This window comes from Osmia bicornis, unplaced genomic scaffold (genome assembly GCF_907164935.1).
Source record: "Osmia bicornis bicornis unplaced genomic scaffold, iOsmBic2.1, whole genome shotgun sequence".
In the NCBI taxonomy this organism is placed as follows: domain Eukaryota; kingdom Metazoa; phylum Arthropoda; class Insecta; order Hymenoptera; family Megachilidae; genus Osmia; species Osmia bicornis.
The window spans coordinates 58,761-81,860 of NW_025791096.1; the positions used below are offsets into that span (position 1 = coordinate 58,761).

At 39.0% G+C, this 23,100-nt stretch overlaps 1 protein-coding gene across 1 annotated transcript; it reads right to left on the reverse strand.

Moving 5' to 3' along the window:
- Window positions 1-14,529: 14,529 nt before the first annotated feature.
- Window positions 14,530-15,969, reverse strand: LOC123988704 (tigger transposable element-derived protein 2-like). Its single transcript, XM_046289455.1, has one exon. The coding sequence runs from the start codon at window positions 15,967-15,969 to the stop codon at window positions 14,530-14,532; it is 1,440 nt and encodes a 479-aa protein (XP_046145411.1).
- Window positions 15,970-23,100: the final 7,131 nt, after the last annotated feature.

Consider the following 23,100-nt stretch of genomic DNA (forward strand, 5'->3'; position numbering starts at 1 on the left):
CGGTACACTAAATATACCTTTCTTCGATGGAAAGAATATACCATTAAAAGACTTCCTGCAAGACATTCAAAACGGTGCAGTTTACGTACCACCGGCTAGTGAAGGAGCATATGTTAGAGCAGTTATAGGCAAATTACAGGGATCCGCACGTGATAGTACGTACGGGAAAACATTTGGCTCGTTAAACGAATTGATCAAACATTTAAAAACTAAATTCGCTCCAGGAAAATCTTTTCCGTACTATCAACATGAAATAGGAAAAATTCGAATGCGGAGAGACGAATCCGTAAGTGACTTCCATGATCGATTAAATATTTTAATTAGTGGTGCTCGAAATGCGTTAGAAGATTCTTATGGTAAAGAAGCCGAACCTATGATACGTCCTGTATTAGAGTGTGCTTGTGATGCATTTCTCCGAGGTTTGCCTGACGATATGGCGCGTTATGTGGACGCACGCAATCCTAAATATCTAGATGAGGTAGCAAAATATGCCGTCCGATTTGAAACTCGCATAAAATCCGGAATATTCTCTTCTCGTGATGAATCCAGTAAATTATTTTTGTCTCGACAAAACGAATCATACCAAAATTCTCGATCAAATTCTCCTAATCAACATGGAACAGAGACACATTTTTCCATTCATCGTAACCGACCTCGAAGTCCAAGTCCGATTCCCCATAGAATTACCGATATTTCAGAATCACCAACGGGGATTCTCAAATCACCACGAAACACTTCCGAACAATATAAATACCAACAACCCAATCTTCCTCAGTACCCACCTCATCCATATTTTCCTTGTCCACCATATTACCCGATGCCTTATCCTCCTTACTATCCACCAAATCCGTATGACTCTCGTAGCCCATATAATTCTTATTCCGCTAATAGTTTCCAGTATCAAACGACTCCCTCGGGACCTCCGCGAAGTCCAAGCCCGGGTCCTCACACATCCTTTACACCGTCAAACTCAAGGTTAGAACAGCGAAAACCTTCTCGTTACAACGACAATAGATCCACTTCACCGAATCGTGTCCGTTTCTCCTCACCACAACCTCAATCGTCAACCAGCTCAGATTTAAACTCCAGAGTAGCTCTCCAGAAGGACGAGATGGAGGGTTACCAAGATTCAATGCGTCATCCAACGGTACGACATTTAGAGAGAAACCAATAGTATTAGATATACATTCTCGTCGCGATTCACCCCTTATCAAATTATCCGCGGACGAACTCAGGTCAAAAACAGCTACATTTTTAATAGATACAGGCGCAGACATTAATCTAATTAAATTGAAAGCATTGCATGAGGATCTGACAATAGATACCCACGATTCAACCGAAATGTCAGGAATTACTTCAGAGAAGGTTGAAACTTTAGGAACAACCACAATAACAATTTTAGGCCAACCCGTAAAATTTCACGTAGTACGATCATCATTTCCAATCAGTAGTGACGGAATTCTAGGAAAAGACTATCTAAGACAAGAGCAGGCTGAAATCTCCTTTGCACACAATACGTTAGTAACGAAAAGTGAACCTATCAAACCGTTTCGTTTTATTGGTGAAAATCCTCCAAAAGAAAAATCACGGCAATACAAACCTAGAGTTTACCGAATTCAAAGTCGATCGCGACAAGCAATAGCTATAGATACGATTGATTGTGACCTAAAACAAGGTTACCTCCCTTTGCTTCAAACTAAAGATGGAATATATATTGGAGAAGCAGCCGTAAGCGTCAATCAGGGCGTGTGCCATGTTTTCGCGATAAATACTTTAAACCAAGACGTAGAAATAGAAATTCCACCACAAGAAATTTTGCCATTCAAATATCATAATTTCCCTGAAGAAAAAGAACACCTCAACTTAGATTCGGAACACGAGAATCCATCAGAATCGGTAGACCGCGTAGCAGAAATTTTGACCACACTCCGTTTAGACCATGTAAACAACGAGGAAAGGGAACATGTAATTGAGTTAATCAAGGAATTTCCAGAAATATTTCATTTACCAGGTGACAAGTTAAAATCCACTCCGTTGATACAACACCCAATACATACCATAGACGACGTACCCGTTAACACTAGACAATACCGTTTTCCTCCAATTCATCAAGCTGAAATATAGCGTCAAATCACTATGAAATTAACCGCAGGAATAATAACTCCTTCAAGTTCTCCCTACAATTCACCACTATGGATAGTACCAAAGAAACCAGATTCTAAAGGAAATCCAAGGTGGAGAATGGTAATTGACTTTCAGAAACTTAACGAAAAAACGATAGGCGATGCATATCCATTACCCAATATTGTGGACATTCTAGACCGCTTGGGCGAGGCCAGATATTTTTCCATCTTTGATCTTGCAAGTGGGTTCCAGCAAATTGAAATGGATCCGAAACATCGTAGCAAAACCGCATTTACAACACCTCACGGTCACTACGAGTACATTCGCATGCCTGAAGGGCTCAAGAATGCTCCCGCAACATTTCAACGGTTAATGGATCAAGTATTGCGCGGATTACAGAGTATAGAGGCTCTAGTGTATCTCGATGATATTGTAGTTTACGCGAAAAATTTGGTAGAACACGGAAAGAAAATTCGGCGTCTATTTACGCGATTAGGCGAAGCAAGGTTAAGTCTTCAACCGGATAAATGTGAATTTCTGAAAACCGAAGTAACCTATTTAGGACATATCATTAGTTCCAAAGGAGTAAAACCGGATAAAAAGAAAATAATCGCTGTAAAGAATTTTCCTCGACCGCAAAACGCAAAGAACATAAAACATTTTCTAGGACTTGCAGGTTACTATCGTCGATTCATAAAAGATTTTGCCGCAAAAGCCAAGCCATTAACGGAATTATTAAAGAAAAATAGCAAATTTATTTGGGGAAAGGAACAAAAACAGAGTTTCAAAACTTTACGTAAAGCATTGTGCAAGAGCCCTATACTGCAATATCCGAACTTTGACAAACCATTCACTTTGACGACAGACGCATCTGACTTTGCAATAGGCGCAGTACTTAGCCAAGACGTAGACGGACACGACTTGCCTGTAGCCTACCTTTCAAGATCGTTAATAAAAGCAGAACAAAATTATTCCACCACAGAAAAGGAATGTTTAGCAGTACTGTATGCCGTATTACATTTCCGACCATACTTATACGGAAGAAAATTCACCTTGGTTAGTGATCACGAACCCTTAAAATGGATAGACTCTATAAAGGATCCTGGACAAAGATTAGTGCGTTGGAGATTAAAATTGCGCGATTACGAATACGATTTCGTCCATAAACCCGGCCATTTGAACATAAACGCTGATGCACTTTCATGGAATCCCATTAAAGAATTATACGATACAAGTTCAGATTCAAGCTCAAAAGAAACTTCCGATAGCGAAGAGGAATGTGAGAAAATTCTTCCTATTCGAAAGCCAACCGTCAAACCAAAAGTAACAATCCCACCCGCATCCCATACAAAACCTGCAGTGGAGCCCCGGAGACCTGTGGGCAGGCCACCAGGCAGAAAGACACAACCAAAACTAGATCAACCCACATTAGATAAAAGTGCCATTTCAACAAGAACGCGATCCAAGTCAGAAACTGAGGGATCGCCCAAACCTATAAACTATGCAGAACCTTCCACTTCCGATATATCACAAAATACCGATGAGGATGAGGAACCCATTGAGACGTCTGACCTACCAGTATTTAGAGGATGGAAAAGCGTACTACCTAGTCTCGGTCCACCCACTGTATCACCACCAAATTTACCAAGGAAAACAGTTATTTTGGAAAACCCTGAGAACATTCCTGATGCAGAGTCTGACAATGACAAGGACGAAACCACAGAGACACATCCCGACAATGTAATGATAGAAATTTCAGCTCCTCTTGATAATAGCGACGATGAAGTATTTCTCCCTAACACCATCGAACAACCACCTATTAACCTAGACGAACTACATGAATCTTTCGACCGTTTTGACAAATCCCTCCACGAACATAGCGAAATTCTTCAGGAATCTCCCGACAAAGCAGAACCATGTAACGACTAACTCCGCCGGGGAGTCCGGGGTTCGGGTAAAAAAACTGTTGCGAGAATTAGCGGAATAACGTGGTTTATTCTAGCGAGTTGGTTATAGTAGACTTAGCCTAGGTTCGCGTAACTACAGTGTGCTTATTCTACGGCCCTGAGCGTCCTTCCAATCTAGAATACCTTATACTATGGCGCGGACTTATAACTACGGCGCGATACGGTGCGGACTTATGACTACGGCTCGGCGCGGTACGGTTCGGACTTATAGCTACGGCGCGATACGGTGCGGACTTATGACTACGGCGCGGTGCGGTACGGCGCGGTACGGTCGCGGCGCGGGTGTGACCCGGTGGTTTGCGGCGGAGGCAGGCGGACGATACTTCGGGAGCGGGTTGAGCTGTCACTGAGGCGGACGACCGCGGTGCGCGTCTCGTCCCACCTCGACAATCGGAAAACCGTGGCTCCGGTGGAAGCTCGGATGTCGTGTGCGTCCAGGCCGGCGGTCGGGATGCCGTCCGGGAGAGTCCCCGGCAGTGGCGGGCGGATACAGTGGAGCTATCGACGGACGACCGCGGTACGCGTCTCGTCCGACGAACACTGTTGGAGGATGTTTGTAGGAGTTCAAAAATGTAGCTGATCGTACTATCGTTATCGCTGGTCGGAGACTCGCTTCGGAGAGTAGATCTGCCTTTCCTTGGTTCGCGGCGCGGTATATGTATGCTCGCGAGGCCGTCTGCCTTGAGAGTTCCGCGGTTCTCGCGGACGCCGCCTGGTGGTCGCGTCGCGAACCTGGGCGCTCGCGATCTCGTGGTTGCGGGTCCGCGGGGGCCCGCCATTTCGCGTTCGGTTTTTACCTTACAACCAGAATTAGAGGAACTAGACGAGGAAGAGCTAAACAAACGAGTAGACAAGTTACTGGCACGATACGAACAGGACCAACAAGACGCGACAAAACAGACTATGATACGACCTACATCCAAGGAATTCACACTAGACACAATTCATGAAGAAAACGAATTAAACGCACCAACCGAATTTGAAGATACCGTAGTAGTTCGACAACCATACAGATCCATATTACCCACACCAGTATCCTTAGATAAACCCTTAGCCCTTTCCACCCCTTTTCCACAGACTACTAATTCAGAAACAAAATCGAATCCTTCCATTTTACCAAAACGACTGATTACCTCACAATCATACGATACAAGTAAAATCACTCAGTACCGACCCGGCATTCAGATAACTGAAAGTATTCTACCAGATATAGAACCCGAACATCCATCCAGGAAAACAATTAAATTTACACGAGAAAATTTGACGAGTATACGCAGTCATTATGTTCATTTCATCCCGGCTGACATAGAATTAACCACTCCAATCAGTAGGTTACTCGTAGATATGGGTGTTATAAGCATTGCAAATCTGAAAGCAGCAAATCCAAAATTGGGACAGGTACTTGTTACACCACGAGGTAAATACAAAATTTTTAGCGTAGTAGTTAAACAGAAACATTACGATGTTATCTCAATTTCAAACTTTAGAATTGCTTTACATAATTTAAGACTGATTCTTTCCAAATTAAAAATAAATACAATTCGAATTTCGAGATCTGGCGACTTTACCGATACGCTTCCCCAGGGTACCTTAGTGAACGTGCTAAGGGATACTCTTGGAGATAGCGATGTCGAAGTAACGATCTGCACAGGAAACATACAAGTCCCACCCGAAGAACTCCGTCTGAAAATAATTTCAGAATTACATGGAAGTTTAGTAGGAGGACACAAGGGTGTAACAAAGACCTATCACAGAATTCGAGAAAGATTTCATTGGCCAGGAATGCGTAACGATGTGCAAAATTTCATTAGAACTTGTGAAAAATGTCAGGAAAACAAATTAGTTAGGACCAAAACCCGTGAGCCAATGCTTATAACAGACACTCCTCTCCAACCATTCGATAAGATCTCATTAGATACAGTAGGACCCCTTCAAGTAACTCCTAGCGGTAATAGACACATTTTGACTATACAAGACAATCTGACAAAATATTGTATTGCAGTAGCGGTACCAAACATAAAGGCAGAAACAATAGCACATGCATTAGTGACACATGTGATTTTGCAATATGGAACTCCACGCACAATACTAACCGATCAGGGAACCAGTTTTATTAATAAAGTATTAAAAGAAATTGCAAAGGTTTTCAAAATTAATCACGTAACTACATCCGGCTACAGACCACAAACTAACGGATCATTAGAACGAAGTCATATAGTATTAACTGAATACATAAAACATTACTTAGACGATTTCGATGATTGGGACAGAATAGTACCGTTCGCAATGTTCTCCTATAACACTTCCGTACATGAAGCAACGAATTTCACCCCATATGAACTGGTATTTGGAAAAATAGCGCGCTGTCCTAGTGCATTCCCGTCAGAAGAATCACTACCGACTTACAATAACTACCTCCAGGAACTAATTTCACGTTTAACAGAAATGCAAACTATAGCAGGACAGAATTTAATTCAGGCAAAAGAGAAATCAAAACTTTATTATGACGAAAAGGTACAACCATTTCAAGGAAAAATAGGGGACATGGCGCGAGTCTTGGTTGAACCCCAGAAAGGAAAACTTGGTAATCGATATCATGGACCCTACAAAATTGTTGGAATTTTAGAAAAGAACAATGTAATTTTAGAAGCAGAAACGGGTAAACGTCTCATTAAACACGCGGACAAGTTACTACTATATCACCAGAAAAGCTATCAAGTAACTCTACCTAATTAATTGTTGCAACAGAGCAAAATGAAATTGGTAATATTCATTTCTCTCACTCTCACTCTCTGGAGCGGATCGCACTCGGCGGAACAGGAGAAAACATATGAAATAACAAAACTTGACGCGACACCAGGCATGTACTTCGAGGCACTACACAACATCCGTTTGATAGCCGACTGGCGGGTGACACTGTCAATAGACCTAATAAGCTGAAGACACAATTTCTTCTCGAATATTCAGAATTAGACGGTGCCTACGGGAAATGCCTCACTCTAGAGACGGCAACCGCTTGCGCAGCAACCGTGCGATTATCCCACGTGTATGGAAAAGCAAAACAAACACTAACCTTACAGGATGAACTAAACAAAACAATATAGAAGCCAAATTAGCCGAAATGGATACACACCATCGAAGCCGGAATCTTACAACCAACGCGCTGCACGAAAGCCTAGCCTACCTGGCTATTCTAACCATAGCAATCTTTGTATACTGTACACGACATGCCACGAAGAAAATTTGGATAACAAAAATCTGTCAGGACCGAACCACAAAACCAACCTACACCCCCGGAGCAGCTCCCAACAACCACTGCAGTCACTACCTCAGCAGCAGGCACTAGATTAAGGAAAAACTATTTATTGTAACAATTTATTTATTTTCTGTCCGTTTTCTCTTTCGAGCCTCGCAGGGATTACACGTGTTCTGTCATAAGTTTAAAATTTCATGTACTTGTAATTTTTATCCGACTTCGAAAAGGAGGAAGATACTCAATTCGATGAGGATATTTTTTTTTTTTTTTTTTTTTCTGGCTTTGTTCACCGATTACGCCGAGACGGATGGACCAATCGGAACGAAACCTTTTGCATCTTGTAGGATATGTCTTCCGATTGGTCCCGTTGAAAAAACATTTTGCATTTTTTCATTCCGAACGCTTTTTATTGCAAAAAAACGTGCTATTTCATGTACGTGCGGTATACGTTCGCAGATTACTCCGAGGCGAATGGACCAATCGGAATGAAACTTTATGCGTCTTGTACAGTACAACTCCCCATTGGTCCCGTAAAACAAATATTTTGCATTTTTTTTTTCCCAACGACTTTTTTTTCTAAATGTACGTTCACTGATTACTCCGAGACGGATGGACCAATCGGAATGAAATCTTTTGCGTCTTGTAGGATATGTTTTCCCATTGGTCCCGTTGTAAAAACATTTCGCATTTTTTTATTCCGAACGGTTTTCATTATTGCAAAATAAAAACGGGAAGTTTGTAATCTCAACATAAAATGACTTCAATGATCCTTTAATATATTGTCGGGAGCATGATTCTGAACAACTTTTTCATTATGCATAATTAACGGAAACCTTTAGTTTTCGAGATATTCGTGAAAAACTATTGTTATTTTTTCTGCCTTTGTTCGCCGATTATTCCGAGACGGATGGACCAATTGGAACGAAACCTTTTGCGTCTTCTAAAGTATGTCCCCCGATTGGTCCCGTTAAAAAAACATTCTATATTTTTTCATTCCGAACGGTTTTTATTGCAAAAAACGTACTATTTCATGTACGTGCGGTGTATGTTCACCGATTATTCTGATATGGATGGATCAATTGGAATGAAACTTTTTGCATCTTGTACAGTACAATTCCCCATTGGTCCCGTAAAATAAAATAATTTTTAACAAAAAAAAAAATCCGACTTCAAAATGCACTAAAAAGTATAAAATAATTTCCATTTCATTTATATCTGTATTCCACAGCTATTAATACAATCTACTTAATCATTAAATAGGATACTAAATATATTTCAAAGTTTTCGGAGGCGGCGCAAAATTAAAAATACCCGAACAAACGGTGCTGCCAATAACGATTTGATTGTGGTATGGCAAACTTGGTAATTAATAAGTCGTAAGAGCAAAATTATAGGTCCGGTTGAAAACATTTGTAATTGTAACGATTGTATGAGAAATTGTCAGCACTCCTGATGGACATGCACTATACTGCAGTTTACAAGAGACCATACTTAACTCGTGCCGCTCACTAGGTCTAGAGAGATTTTTAATGACGTGTGTTATTCCCCTCTCCAGCTTGCTTCTTATTATACCTTGCGATCATATAAATGGTGGGCAGAAATATATGACGTACGATAATTGAAAAGCGGTGATGATATTGTAAAGTTTCACGATGCAATGAAAATTCTATTATTTTCCGGAAAAAAATGATGTGAACGCAAAGTTAGAAGCAAGCTGTAAAGGGGAATCACACGCACTATTAAAAATTTCCCTAGACCTCAGTAGGTCACTAGCTGCGCGACTTAAGTGCGGTCACTCGTGAACTGCAGTATAGTTAATTCGTAATGGGTATATTGATTCCCACTGAATATTGTTTACTTGAAATTATCAAATGGGTCATTTGTCACTGGTTGCCGACACCTGAACTAGGATCTTCCCAGTAGAGGAAAAGTTTTTAATTTTGCGCCGCCTCCGAAAACTTTGAAATATATTTAGTATCCTATTTAATGATTAAGTAGATTGTATTAATAGCTGTGGAATACAGATATAAATGAAATGGAAATTATTTTATACTTTTTAGTGCATTTTGAAGTCGGATTTTTTTTTTTGTTAAAAATTATTTTATCGTTATTTTATTAGGATTATAGTATTTTGAATCTCCTGCATCCTCCGATAAATAAAACAAAGAAGACTAGCATCACCAAGTCAGGAATCAACAGTACGAGTTGAATCTAGGAGGGTCTTCGTCACGCGCCTAGCCCATTACACCAGGCAAAAGAATTTCCTCGAAATGATACTAGATACGAGCCACCACGGTCAATACCACTGCCCGGAGTGCGCTACACAACTACGAGACATCCACCATTCATAGATCTCGCAAAGATGGAACGAGTGTCCGAGAAACAGGCAGCAGGGCGTGAGTGGATACCTTCGCCAAACGAAACCTCTGGATCTCACCGATCCGAGATGAACCAACAAGGGAGGGTACAGGAGAATATCGTCCGATGTTTATTTTTGGTAATATGGCACTGTAATCCCTGTCCAAAGTCATTAGTTTTAGTTAACGACGCAACTACCAATTATCAAAATCAATCACATCTAACATTAGATAAACGCTCCTACGACTATCCATATAATTCACATCATCGAGGACGATGATGACTCTAAGGGGGGAGGGATGTTACGTCCCGACTAAGAAAAATTCCATTGTCTTCAATTTCAAAATTACGAAAGCGTCAGCAATCAGGAAGTTGGTTCATTGACTGACCTCCTTAGAGTCACCAGCGTCAACAAATTCTCTCTTCTTCTCGAAACGCTGCGTCGAAAATATGTAGCAATGATAGACATTCCAACAGGTCAATATACTAATGAACTCTTTCCTCCAAACCATGCGAAATCAGCATTTTCGACTCTAATAAAAAACCTGATTACGGACAATAGGGACACAGTCGGCCATACAGTCGCGAGGTGCGCGTTCTCTCTGTCCGAGGAACGTTTAGTATTGCGAAATACGTCGAGCAGAGTTTCGTGAAAATCAACTATCACACGAAAAGACTCAGTTTTCTCGTTAAAATAAAGACTCAAGTTTTCGAACCATCTACAATTAAAAAACTCTTAGTGTAAGGCCATAGTTTCACTCAACAAGAACATTGTCCAACATCCGTACGTCGAGAGGAAGAGAGAGAGAAGGGAGCAATCCATCAAATTAACCGTTTACCGTTTCTGTACATCTAAACATCCGGTGAGTCCAATCAAGATCAGGATTCTCTGACCTCGGTAATTAAAGGTATCATAATATCTTCTGAATACGCGTTATATTTTCATACTTGTGTACCAATCAGATTTTTGTAATAATTCATAGTTTTTGTCTAAATATATAATAATTATTTACTCAAATTTTGATCATAATTTAGTGCGTACTTTCCAAACCTTGTATCCAGCGAGCGAGAGGCTTGTATAAGTCTAGACCGAATCCGAATCCTATATTATCTTTCCTTCACAAAGAAGGTGTTTAAGTGTTGCGACGGAACATAACATACCGCAGAGTAGTCACCTACCACTACGCCTGCTCCGCACGTAACACTTCGCTCTTAGAACCGATTAGTCGAAAATTTTAACAATGTTATTTTTACATTCTGTACGACTGATCCATCGTTAAACGCTATTAAACTAACGCCTGTGATGGTATAAATGTACATCTTCGCTCCATTTAGCCAAAAAATCGAAGTTTAGTTGCGCTCCGAGATATTTCAATGTCCTGGCGGCGTATTGCTTCGCCTCTTAGACCCGATTAGTCGAAAATTTTAACAATCTTATTTTTACATTCTGTACGACTGATCCATCGTTAAACGCTATTAGACTAACGCCTGTGATGTTATAAATGTACATTTTCGCTGTATTTAGGTAATTTAATTTCCTACAAAAAAGGTCGCTTAACATTTTGCCATAACTCGCACTGTTTCCGAGATATTTGCAGATTTCCCTCAAGGAAAGGGGCGTCACGCACATATTCCGAGATACAGTAATGCTTCGAAATAAGCAAGTGGCTCGGGACCGAACAGTTGCTTATTTCGAAGCAGGTATGCTATTCGGCTTGACTTTGTTTTCTAAACGGGACGATAAGGAACGCGAGAAACGAGTCAGAGATCCGAGGTAGCGGCAAATCATAAAGTGATCGGCCGAGCAGGAATGTTATTTTTTGAACAAGGATAGAATATAGCATGCCCTCTCATTCTCGCACTATGCTTTATTTCGAAGCAAATATACCAGACTGAGAAAGCATTATATATATTCCATCCATCTTCTACTAACCGATGTCACTGCTGAGTCCAGCGTGAAATTTATTACGCTAAACATCGGCTTCGCGCTTTCATGGACCTCTCACTCATTTCTCGTACCTCTGACTTTGCGGGCGACTTCAAACAAAGAAGAGGGGATAGCGAGTTGCTTATTTCGAAGCAGAGAGCACTTGCTTATTTCGAAGCATTACTGTATTTCTTCGTCTTCTTGTTCTTCTTCTGCACAGCTGCGCTGGAAGTGGCATTTGCAGCTCGGAATAGTGAATACATCTTCGAATAGTGCAGAGTTACCTCAAAGAAAGGGCCCACAGTGTTTCATCTTCCTTACAATGTTGGTGCGGCTTCGGAACTTTTAAATATCTCGATATATCTCCAAAACTACGCATCTGATCTAAAAATGTCACAGAACATAAATAGTAGGAAATTCAATTTCCTACAAAAAAGGTCTCTGAACATTTTGCCATAGCTCGCACCGGTTCCGAGATATTTGCAGATTTACCTCAAGGAAAGGGGCGTCACGCCCATATTCCGAGATATTTCTTCTTCTTGTTCTTCTTCTGCACAGCTGTGCTAGAAGTGGCATTTACAGCTCGGAATAGTGAATGCAGCTTAGAATAGTGCAGAGTTACCTTAAAGAAAGGGGCCACAGTGTTTGTTCTTCGTTATAATGTTGGTGCGACTTCGGAACTTTTAAATATCTCGATATATCTGGAAAAGTATGCATCTGATCAAAAAATGTCATAGAACATAAATAGTAGGAAATTTAATTTCCTACAAAAAGTTTTCTTAACAGTTTGCCATACCTCGCACCGTTTCCGAGATATTCGCAGATTTACCTCAAGGAAAGGGGCTTCACGCACATATTCCGAGATATTTCTTCTTCTTCTTGTTCTCCTTCTGCACAGCTGTGCTCTAAGTGGCATTTACAGCTGGGAATAGTTAATACAGCTTAGAATGGTGCAGAGTCACCTCAAAGAAAGGGGCCACAGTGTTTCTTCTTCCTTACCTAATCGGTAAGACGTTCGTTTGGAACGGCTGTTTATTGTCGTTTGGAGCGACGACGCTGGCCAATTGTGTTGTCTTGCAAGGCCCCAATATGGATCTCTCTTCTTTTTTCTGAATTGATGCATGCTGCCCAGTTGCCTGGTTGTTGGAAAGTCCCTGTACGAGAGTGCATACAAGCCTGTTTATTTACGGCCGGATTTGCGCGCGTGGCGGAAACTTGGATGCTTGCGAGGCGTGCTTTGATTTATCCTTATACATCTTTCGGTGTAAATTTTTATTCCTTTTGCATTTGTATGGACGCTATCGCTTACAATTTACAATTTGCAATTTACAATTTGCAATCTATGTGTTCAAAAGTGTTCGAGATTGTAAGGAGGTCTTGAGCTTGCGATTGAGAACCGGTTCGGAATGTAGGATCGGCAGTGAGACGGCAATTGAAAATGAATCCACTTGAGATTGCACAAAACAAACAATGTATATTTACAGGCACAAATACACTATGTACAGTATTTACAATAAATTGTGCGTTGCACGAATTTATGATGATCGTAGATCGTGAAGATTCACCCGCGTCGCGGCGAATTTGCGATTGAGATTGCGCTGTATTAAAACCACGTGTTGGTTCAACACGTGGTCACCACGAAATGCTACTAATTTCGAGGATTTGCAGGAACTAGATTAACCGCGAGTTCGCGTTGGCCGTCGGCACAGAATTCGCGTTGCGATGCTGAGATCTTTAGAATCGAAATTCGTTAATTGCACTAGAAATTTTTGGAATCAGTACTGCACGTGTTTACCCTAACGATACAAAACCGTAATGGCCGAACCACCGGCTTCGTCGTAGCAAGAGTCGTTGGCTTCTTCCCGGTGACGTCAAGCTCGGTGATTGGTCAGCCTGACCGGCATCCAAGGTGGCTGCCGGTCGCGCTGAAGATTGCTGCCGCGGTTCGTGTGGCGACGGTTGAAATCAACGCATTTTCGAACACTATGACTTATAACCGTATAATCTATAATTTATAAAGTAGGGGGGATTAAGCCAATAAGGCCTACGGTTATATTTAGTTGGAATATAATTCATTTGCTGTATTTATTATTTTACATTATATTACATTTCATTACATTACATTACATTATGTCGGCTATGTATGTCGGTTATGTTGGTTACGTATGTTGCGCGTTACACACTTTCTGTAGTTCCCAATTTGTGAATATCCTTAGCTGTTTTACCTGCATTCAGTTTACGTACATTCATTCATTTATTATTCATTCATTCCTTCATTTTGATGTTGATTGATTAAAGCTACAGTAATGCTTCGAAATAAGCAAGTGGTCTCTGCTTCGAAATAAGCAACTCGCTATCCCCTCTTCTTTGTTTGAAGTCTCCCGCAAAGTGAGAGGTACGAGAAACGAGTGAGAGGTCCATAAAAGCGCGAAGCCGATGTTTAGGGTAATAAATTTCACGCTTGACTGAGCAGTGACAGCGGTTAGTAAAAGAAGGATGGAATATATATAATGCTTTCTCAGTCTGGTATACAATTTGCTTCGAAATAAAGAACTCGCTCCGGATGATACTGACATAGTGGGGTATGTATTAACTGTGAGTAACAACAATATACAAAATATATGAAATATACAAAATGTACAAAATATACAAAACTCCTTGTCCATGCGCCAGTGAAGAAGCTGATGTCCTGTAAAAAAATTGTAGTTATCTTTTTGAGTAGATTTAGTTTCTGTTTTTTCTACTATTATTTGACAAAATCTTTTCTTACCTTATATTAGTCTTTTCACGGTTGGCTTTCTTTTGTACGTAGCGGTTCTTTTTCTAAAATGGTTTTAAGAGCCTTCCCCACGATTAACGTTGCGTTGTTATCGTTAGCATACTCCTTAATAATATTTTCAAGTATGATTAAATCCCTCTTTTTTTTCAATTCTATCTGCCTCAGTTGTTTGTATTTCTTCTGTAGTATCATGTTCTTCCTCTTTTTCTTCTTCTTCATTTCCATCTCTTTCTATTTCCATCGCCGTACTGTCATCTTCATAATTAATTGTCTCCTGTTCATCCAAATGTGTTAGTACGGTGTTTAATTCTTCGCTGTCGTTGTTTTCGCCCGTAAGAGCATTAATAATATCTGTCATTTCTGAATGTATGGAAGTGTCGCATACATCGATTTCTCCTGATTCCCTGCAGAAAATTTTATTCCAACTTGCTTTTAGATTGGCAGATGTAATATCCGTCCATGATTCCGCCACTAAATTTATGCATTCTTTAATATTAAATTTATGATAAAACTCCTGTATTCCTTGATCATATTGTAAAACTCGGCGTAACATCTTATGTCTATAACTTTTTTTAAATTTGGCAATGACGCCTTGGTCCATGGGTTGTATCAGGGCTGTCGTATTGGGGGGTAGATAAATAATTTCAAAATGTTCATCTACTTGGGGTGTAATATTTTTATGGCTGGAGCAGTTGTCCACCAACAGAATTACTTTCCCTAACATACCGCTTTCTGTTTTATACATTTGTACGCTAGGTTTGAAATGCTCCTCGTACCAGCAATTAAAAATTTCTCGCGTCATCCACGCTTGACGCTGTGCTTTGTATACCACTGGCAAATTTCTGCAGTTTTTCAAAGCTCGTGGATTTTGGAATTTATGAATAAAAATCGGGGCCAATTTATGTGTACCAGTTGCATTACTACACAAACCAATGGACACCCTATCCTTTTTTAATTTTCTGCCTTCCAATTTACTTTCTGCATTTGTTATGAGGCTCCTCGAAGGAATAGTTTTCCATAGAAGGCCTGCTTCGTCCATATTAAATATTAAATTTAAATTTAAATCCTCTTCCTCGATTTTTTCATTAAATATCTTTATAAAATTTCGCGCACCGTCTTCGTCAGCACTTGCTTTTTCGCCATGAGTATGGGCTGAATGGATCGCATAGCGTTGTTTAAATTTCCACAACCAGCCCCTGCTTCCAGCATATGATGTTCCTCCCTGCACATCCAATATTTCGCGGGCCTTTTCCAGCAACAGCAAATCTGTTATGGGGATTCCCATCGCTCGTTGTTGAACGAACCATGCATACAATCCCTCTTCTAAATCTTCAATCGAAGATCGTCTTCGTTTTTTGTGTTGCAATACACGGCCCCCTCGGGTCCCAAAACTGGATAGGAGTCTACAGTCGCGACGAATCCGATGAATCACATCCTGCGATACTCCATATTCTCGACAAAGTGCCTTCACCGTAATTCCCTTCTGTAATTCTTCGGCAATTTGCATCTTCTGCTCCACCGATAGAAAAACTCTTTTCTTTTTTTGAATTTCGGCCATGCTTACAAAAAAACTTCACTACAACTCTTGACACTAACGATTTTCACTTTCTGTATTAGTCCTGCAACGGTTGTCTAAAGACTGACCAAAGCCGGAACGGTGTGAATTTTATGCACCGATTCAGGTACAGATTCTTGGGTTTTTCCGGAAAAGTCATGACGTGTCTGCATGAAGGGACAAGAAACCTTCAGGTTCCTACAGGGCCGCATCTTCTTCAAGGCGTACGATTTTATTCAACAACATTCAAATGAATCTTAAGCAAAGTAATAAAAAAATATTTATTTCTTCAAGAGTGGCATTTAAAACATCTTTTCGTATATTAAATATCCATTTATGTATATCAATAATTTAGGGAACATTTTGAATATTTGTAATTACATGTCTTGTGTATTATTTAAAACCTATTATCTGGAACAGCAATAATTATATAACATTCGTACACAGATGTGCACTAATATTAAAATAATCGTCAAAAGAAATAAGAGGGAGTGAAACACGCAATTAGTAAATTGGAGCATGTTTCGTTCATGTGATTCCGCATGCCTACGGAAACGCATAAGGCGAGAATGAGAGGGCATGCTATATTCTATCCTTGTCCAAAAAATAACATCGCTGCTCGGCCGATCACTTTATGATTTGCCGCTACCTCGGATCTCTCACTCGTTTCTTGCGTTCTCTATCGTCCCGTTTCGAGAACAAAGTCAAGCCGAATAGCATACCTGCTTCGAAATAAGCAACTGTTCGGTCCCGAGCCACTTGCTTATTTCGAAGCATTACTGTATACATTGATCTGATTCGATTTTTCTTGATTTATTGATTCATTTCTGCTTCATATTTCATTTCTGCTAGTTGCCTGTTACCATGATTTATTCTAGTTTCATTGATTTATTATTTTATTTTACTAACTAATATTATTTGACCGAGAGTTGTTTTTATTGGTGTAACGTCCCGGAATTATTCGCGAGCACGCTACTGCACCGACGCGTAGGGAGAGCGGTTCCGTAAGAGCAGGCGACTCGTATTTTTATATATATATATTATGTATATTAAAAGGAAGGGATTATAGGTTCGGGTGGCACGCGGTAAAGGAGTAAAATCCAACGTTGATTCCTTTCTCAAATAATATATATGTGAATTTATTCAAAGAAATTATGTGTGTTGTTTTGGTTGTTTATAATATATAAAAATAAAAAAGAAGGTAAGTAATATAAAAGAATATTGAACGTAATTAAATAATGTGATTAAATATTGAATTTAAATAATGTAATTAAATAACAAAAGTTGCGCCCTGTATTTGAAATACAAAAAGAAAATAATAGTATTAGTAATGTACAATGAGTACGCCCTGGATTGAAAAGTACAAACAAACTAACAATCGTGTTTGTGCTAAAATTTGGAATACAATAAAGGAAAATTAGATTATTAATTACAAAAATAATTCAATCTAAAATAAAAATACAGAGGAAAATAAATTGATTAGTAAATGCGGTTCTAGATACGATTATTAAACTTGAATTTATAATTTAATATAATTTAATATAATTTAATATAATATAAATGATTTGAATGATTTGTCGGGAAATTGGCCAAGATCCGTTCTGACGCTGTAGGAGTTGGCTCGTTCGGCCGCAGTTCGGTTTCTGGGCAACTTAGCCGTCACTGAACAGGCCGCATCCAAGGAGCTTCTGCTTTCGCTCGCTCGTTAAGCTTGGTAGCGAACTCTGCAAAACGGTATCGTCGCTCTAGAGCCAGTGTACTGATAGGCCGCATCCAAGAAGCTTCGGCTTTCGCTCGGTCGTTAAGCTTGGGTGCGAACCTGACACGTAGGAGAACCGCTGCGAACCGATAGTTGAGCGCCCCGGGTCTGACGCGGGACCTTTGCCGCTTTGCCGACAAAAGAGTCTAAGATTACTGAATTCTATATAAATCGTATCATAGACCCGTCTCGGACTACGATCAGAATCGAAGTGAAAATTCTTTGCGCGGCACGCTCGTATTTATACCGGAGAACTGCTGACGTAGCAGTTTTTTCTACCTGTGTTTTCGATACCGGAAGTGTTCGGACTTTGACCTGCGCGTACGTGACTCCGTGCGTATCGCTATCTCTGTCTACGCGCTATTGCCGTCTCTTTCTACTCTGCGCTTGTTCCTATCCCTCTCTATTCGCTATTGCTGTCTTTCTCTATTTATTTCGCGCGCTGTGTCGATCTTTTATCGACGCGGTAGAATTATCGACGTATATTTTAAAGTATATAGAATTTTTGTTAAATGTAAATATTAATAAATATAAGATTCTCTTTAGTTATTAAATATAAATATAATTATTAGGTTAAATCATAGTAGTACAAATAATAAATAAAATGAACTGTTACAAATTTGTAATAAAAACGAAAAATGAATAAATATATTAATAAATACTAATTATCAAATTTCTTCTTATTTATTCTTCTTGTTGGATGTTACATTGGGCTCACGGGACTTTCCTGATCGCATGCGTTGTTGACGTTGTTTGACTTTACTGGTTGATTTTGTCTAAGTTAAATGTTTTATTCTATTTATTTATTCGGCCCTTCGTTCTATGGCGATTGCTGATTCCGTTGATTCTGTTGTTCTGTTGTTCTGTTGTTTTGTATAATCTGTTTTCTGCGGCGCGATATGTAGCAATACAGTGTGTCCTGCAATCTGCGCAATCTGTGGATCTTATTCGGGTTGATTCATTTGATTTCATTTGATTTTTCCTTATTGTTCGTAATTTGTAGTTTATACGTAATTTATATTTATTTCATTCCACCCTATTACAAACGTATGATTCATATTTATATATAATAAATAACCGTAGTATTGATTTTACTAACTGATTTATCCACCATCTTGATCTGTCTGGAAGCTTGATTTGATGTTCGTGTGCTTTATACCTTCGTGAAAGTACTGTATATCAGACTTATCTTTGATGGTAAGTTTGATGGTAAGTATGGATTCCTAGGATTGCGCGGCTGCACGATCGATGGTTTTGCAGTCGATAACTGTGTGTACCGGGTAACTGGCGCGCGGTAGGTAATTGCTGCGCGGCAGATAATTGGTCTGTGGATAACCGTTACGGAACCGTTACGGAGCGAGCGGCCGAGTATTATGTGGTGGATGGAATATTTGCGGTTGGTAATATCTCTGGTGCTGCGGTTGGTTACCGACTAGGGATAGCTTTACGGCTTATCTTCGGGCAGTATTGCATGCTTTACTTATTACGATGCGTTTTGCTATCGTTATCTTTCGTAGGTACCTTACTTCTGGTTTTCATCGCGGTGATTTATTGAAAGTTGTTGAAGTATATCCGCTTTTATTTCCGCTTTTCGCTTTTGAACGTTTATATATTCTGCATAATGAGTTGATTAATTTGATGATTTGGTGGTTAATTTGATGGTCGATAATCATTATGGTATGGACTAGAGAATTCGAACCCTAGGTATCTATGTTCTTTATGGTTTATGGTCGCGCTCTTTATTTTACTTCGCCCGGTTTCCTATCTTAGTTGACGTTGACATGGTCATCGGTCATCTATGATGTGATGTGATACGAAGTGTTAAGTGATAAGTGTCAATTGAACTGAATTAATTAATTAATTGTATTGAATTTATTGAAATTATTGAATTTTGAATTTTCTAAGTTAAATTTTGTATTTATTCGTGCGGATGTGATTGCTGTGACAGTGCGCGTACTAATTTGCTGCGCTCGGAGGTATTGTATTGTAGTGTAATTGCAGTGTATTTGTTAATAAATTATATGCTGTATTATGTTATATTGTATTATGTTATAATATTGTATTATACCATGATCATATTGTATTATTTTATTTATGTTATTAATGTTATTACATCCAAGCTACGTTCAATCTACGTTCAATTGCGTTCAGCCTGCGTTCAATCTGTGACCCGTTTAGGCATTGAATATATTATATGTTATATTATAATATTATTATGTTAGACCTTGGATTGTGTCCAGTTATTCAGCTATATTAGTTAGCTATGTTAGGCTATATTTAACCAGTATTCTGTATTAAATTCTATTGTATTGCATTATTATTATATAACTTCCTAACTTTCTATTCCATTATATTATTATAATTGAGTAAGTAAATGTACAGAGTAATTAACAACAGCATATGGCATATCGAATTGCACTGAATTAAATTACTTGATACAGATTATTTATATGTGTCTGCTTTATTTTACCTGCTGTGATTATAGCTGTGGTTATATCTGTGATGATTATATATGCGATTATATTTGCGGTTATATTTATTTGACTTAGTTTAATGGGTCTTGTATTATGGAATTTAGAAGAGTCTATCTGGATTGGATGGAATAATGAGTTTATATCATATGCGTATATTGCGTTTATAATCCCTTTGCATATTTTAAGGGTGGGCTTGATTCTGATTCTGGTTTCTTGTTTCTTAGTTTTTAGCTCCTTAGTTCCTCTTGTAGTATCATGCATTGTTTCTAAGCTTTCGGGGGTTGTTTGGGCTCCCAGGCATTGTCAATTAATTGTAGACTATAAGATGTATCATATATCCTTTAGCAATTTAGATATGAATGACGTGTAACGACATTGGTTTATTGATTTATTGGTTTATTGTTCGCCGTTCACTATTCGCTATCCTTATTCTTTTCTTATTTTTATTCTTGGTCACTTGCCATGTTTCAGTGACTTCTTCTTCAATTGAGTGTTACGTTTTACGTTCCATGTTCCTATAGTATTACTCACTGCTCTTTTGTAGCTCTTCGTACCCCCCCCCTCAGGATAATGTTTTGCATACTATGTTTAATTCAATTCTAGTGCAGAGGTGACAGTTGTGAATCTGTGTATTTTGAATACTTACGGTACTTTATGCAATCTTTTGTACATTAATTACCCTTTCATAATTACAATTCTGATTCTGATTTTGATTCTGATTTGGAAAGTGTTAGTTCAGTATTGATTAATACGGCTGGTGTTCAGGGAGGCATACGCTGCGGTAGTTCGTCCTGCATGATACAATGTCTTTATGGTTTTCTATACATACATATATGCGTTATGGTTCCTTAAATTCTTTGAATTTCTTGACCGTGGATCTCATATGACTTTCTTATAGGAGTGTCTGGCTTGGTTTAGCACCTATATGCCTTTTCTATTAATTGGTATTAAAGGGGGTTTAATGGAACTGCATCATTTAAACTGACTATGGTATGAGGAGTTTAATTAATTATCTACATCGGTATACTTATTAAATTGATTATATTTGGAGTGTTTTCGTTACATATTATATATACACATATGTTCATAGTAATTTTGATCTATTGTAGTGTAGTTTAGTTTTCTTGTACCTTTATATTATGATTTAATAGTAATATGGTTGTATGTGGGGTTTATTATTGATGGTTTATTATTGATTAGTTTTCACCATGCGCTGTATTGCATCGACTTACCTGTATCAGTATTAATATTAATACCATACTTATCGGAGCGGTATTATAATCCAGTAACAATCTAATCTACTCAATTTATAACTATTTGAATTGTTTGATCTGCCTTATGGTTTATGCCGATTTAGGTCTCATGTGCTCCCCATATTATATCGGATGGGTATTCCCTTCTCCTGTTATCCGTTAATTACAATCTACCTCCACTTCCATTGGCTGGCGTTAGGGCTTCCTGCAAATAGACTAGGATTATAGTACATTTTACATTTAATACTATGGTTAATTTCTGATTTTAACAGTTCTGTCTCCTCCTATTATTCTCATTATGAGGTATATGTTGCTACTTCTCTTTATTGATGATTTGCTCGCAATAATTTCTAATTGTTTTTTATTGCCTTCATTTGATCATTGATTGTACTCCATCATGTTCGCTTGCCAACCACGTTGAGGTTGTGGTCGCGTAAATGTTCCTGCAAGTAAATTTAAGTAACTTAATAGTTTCAATAAATGGTTTCAATTATTAGTATTACATTACGCTCACCTATTTATTTTCTTCCCAGCTTACTTTCTGGTTACACCCTATATTCTATATTTTATACTGTACCTTATTTACCTTTACCTCTGATAATAATTGGTAGCATTCTATGTTATGTTATGTTTGCTTCTCTTCTCTCATGGCTGGCTTGCTATTTGCTATCTGTCTGGCGACTTTATTTTACTTTACGGTTCACATCCATGGTTTATTTCATCTCAAATTTATGGTTTATCTTGAGTTTAATTTTATGTGATTATATTGTGCGCTAGTGTTGAATGTTAAATATTCCTCTTCTGCTATTTGGCTGCTCGGCTGTATGTATGTATGTTTGACATTGTAGGTTTTGGAGGTTTTGTTGGTCATTTGCTTATGTCCAGTTCACATATGCTCGCTTGCCTGCTTGCGTGCAATACTACTTATGTTTACTTCACAGTTTCTCACGTTCTCATATTGCTTACTGTTTCTATTACTGTTAACTATTCATTAACTGCTCTATTGCATTAGATGCATTAGATGCATATATATATTTATTTCCCGTTGTATTTGTGATTTGATTTAACCAGTTTTAGTATGTTTAGTATGTTTAGTATGCTTATTATGACAGCTGTTATTGAATGTATGGGCTCCTCTGTTCTATTCATGGGCTTCATGTGCTTATTAATTCCTATTCATTATTCATTATTTATTTATTCATTCACTCATTCATTTATTCATTTATTTATTCATTTATTCTTTACTCATTATTTATTCATTATTTATCGTTGCATATTTGGGGCATTCGAAGCGCTACTCGAAGCGTGTCATGAGCGTGTGTGTGTGTGTGTAAGGTATGTATGGGACAGGTCATCGAGGATTGCAGCCTACCAAGCCGTGGCACAGTCACCCGGGGAAAGGATTCACCCCGGGCCCTGGCTGTGCTGAAGAGCAAGCCCTGTTAAAACAGGTGAACACATGGCGCGACCACCCGTTGAGCAGGAGCTCCGGTTCCTGGTCGTGGCCGAAGAAAAATGGCCTGTCCTCGTGGAAGGTTAGGTGGGCGTAATGACTGCAAGGATAAGCCACATCATCATTATCAACCAACCATGGTGGACGAAGATGGACACGGCCAACTGTGGAGATACGATGTCCCAGTTCCTGGCC

What these genes read in the sequence shown, in the direction of transcription:
- LOC123988704 (XM_046289455.1), bottom strand. Translation starts at nt 15,969, where the DNA reads ATGGCCGAAATTCAAAAAAAGAAAAGAGTTTTTCTATCGGTGGAGCAG.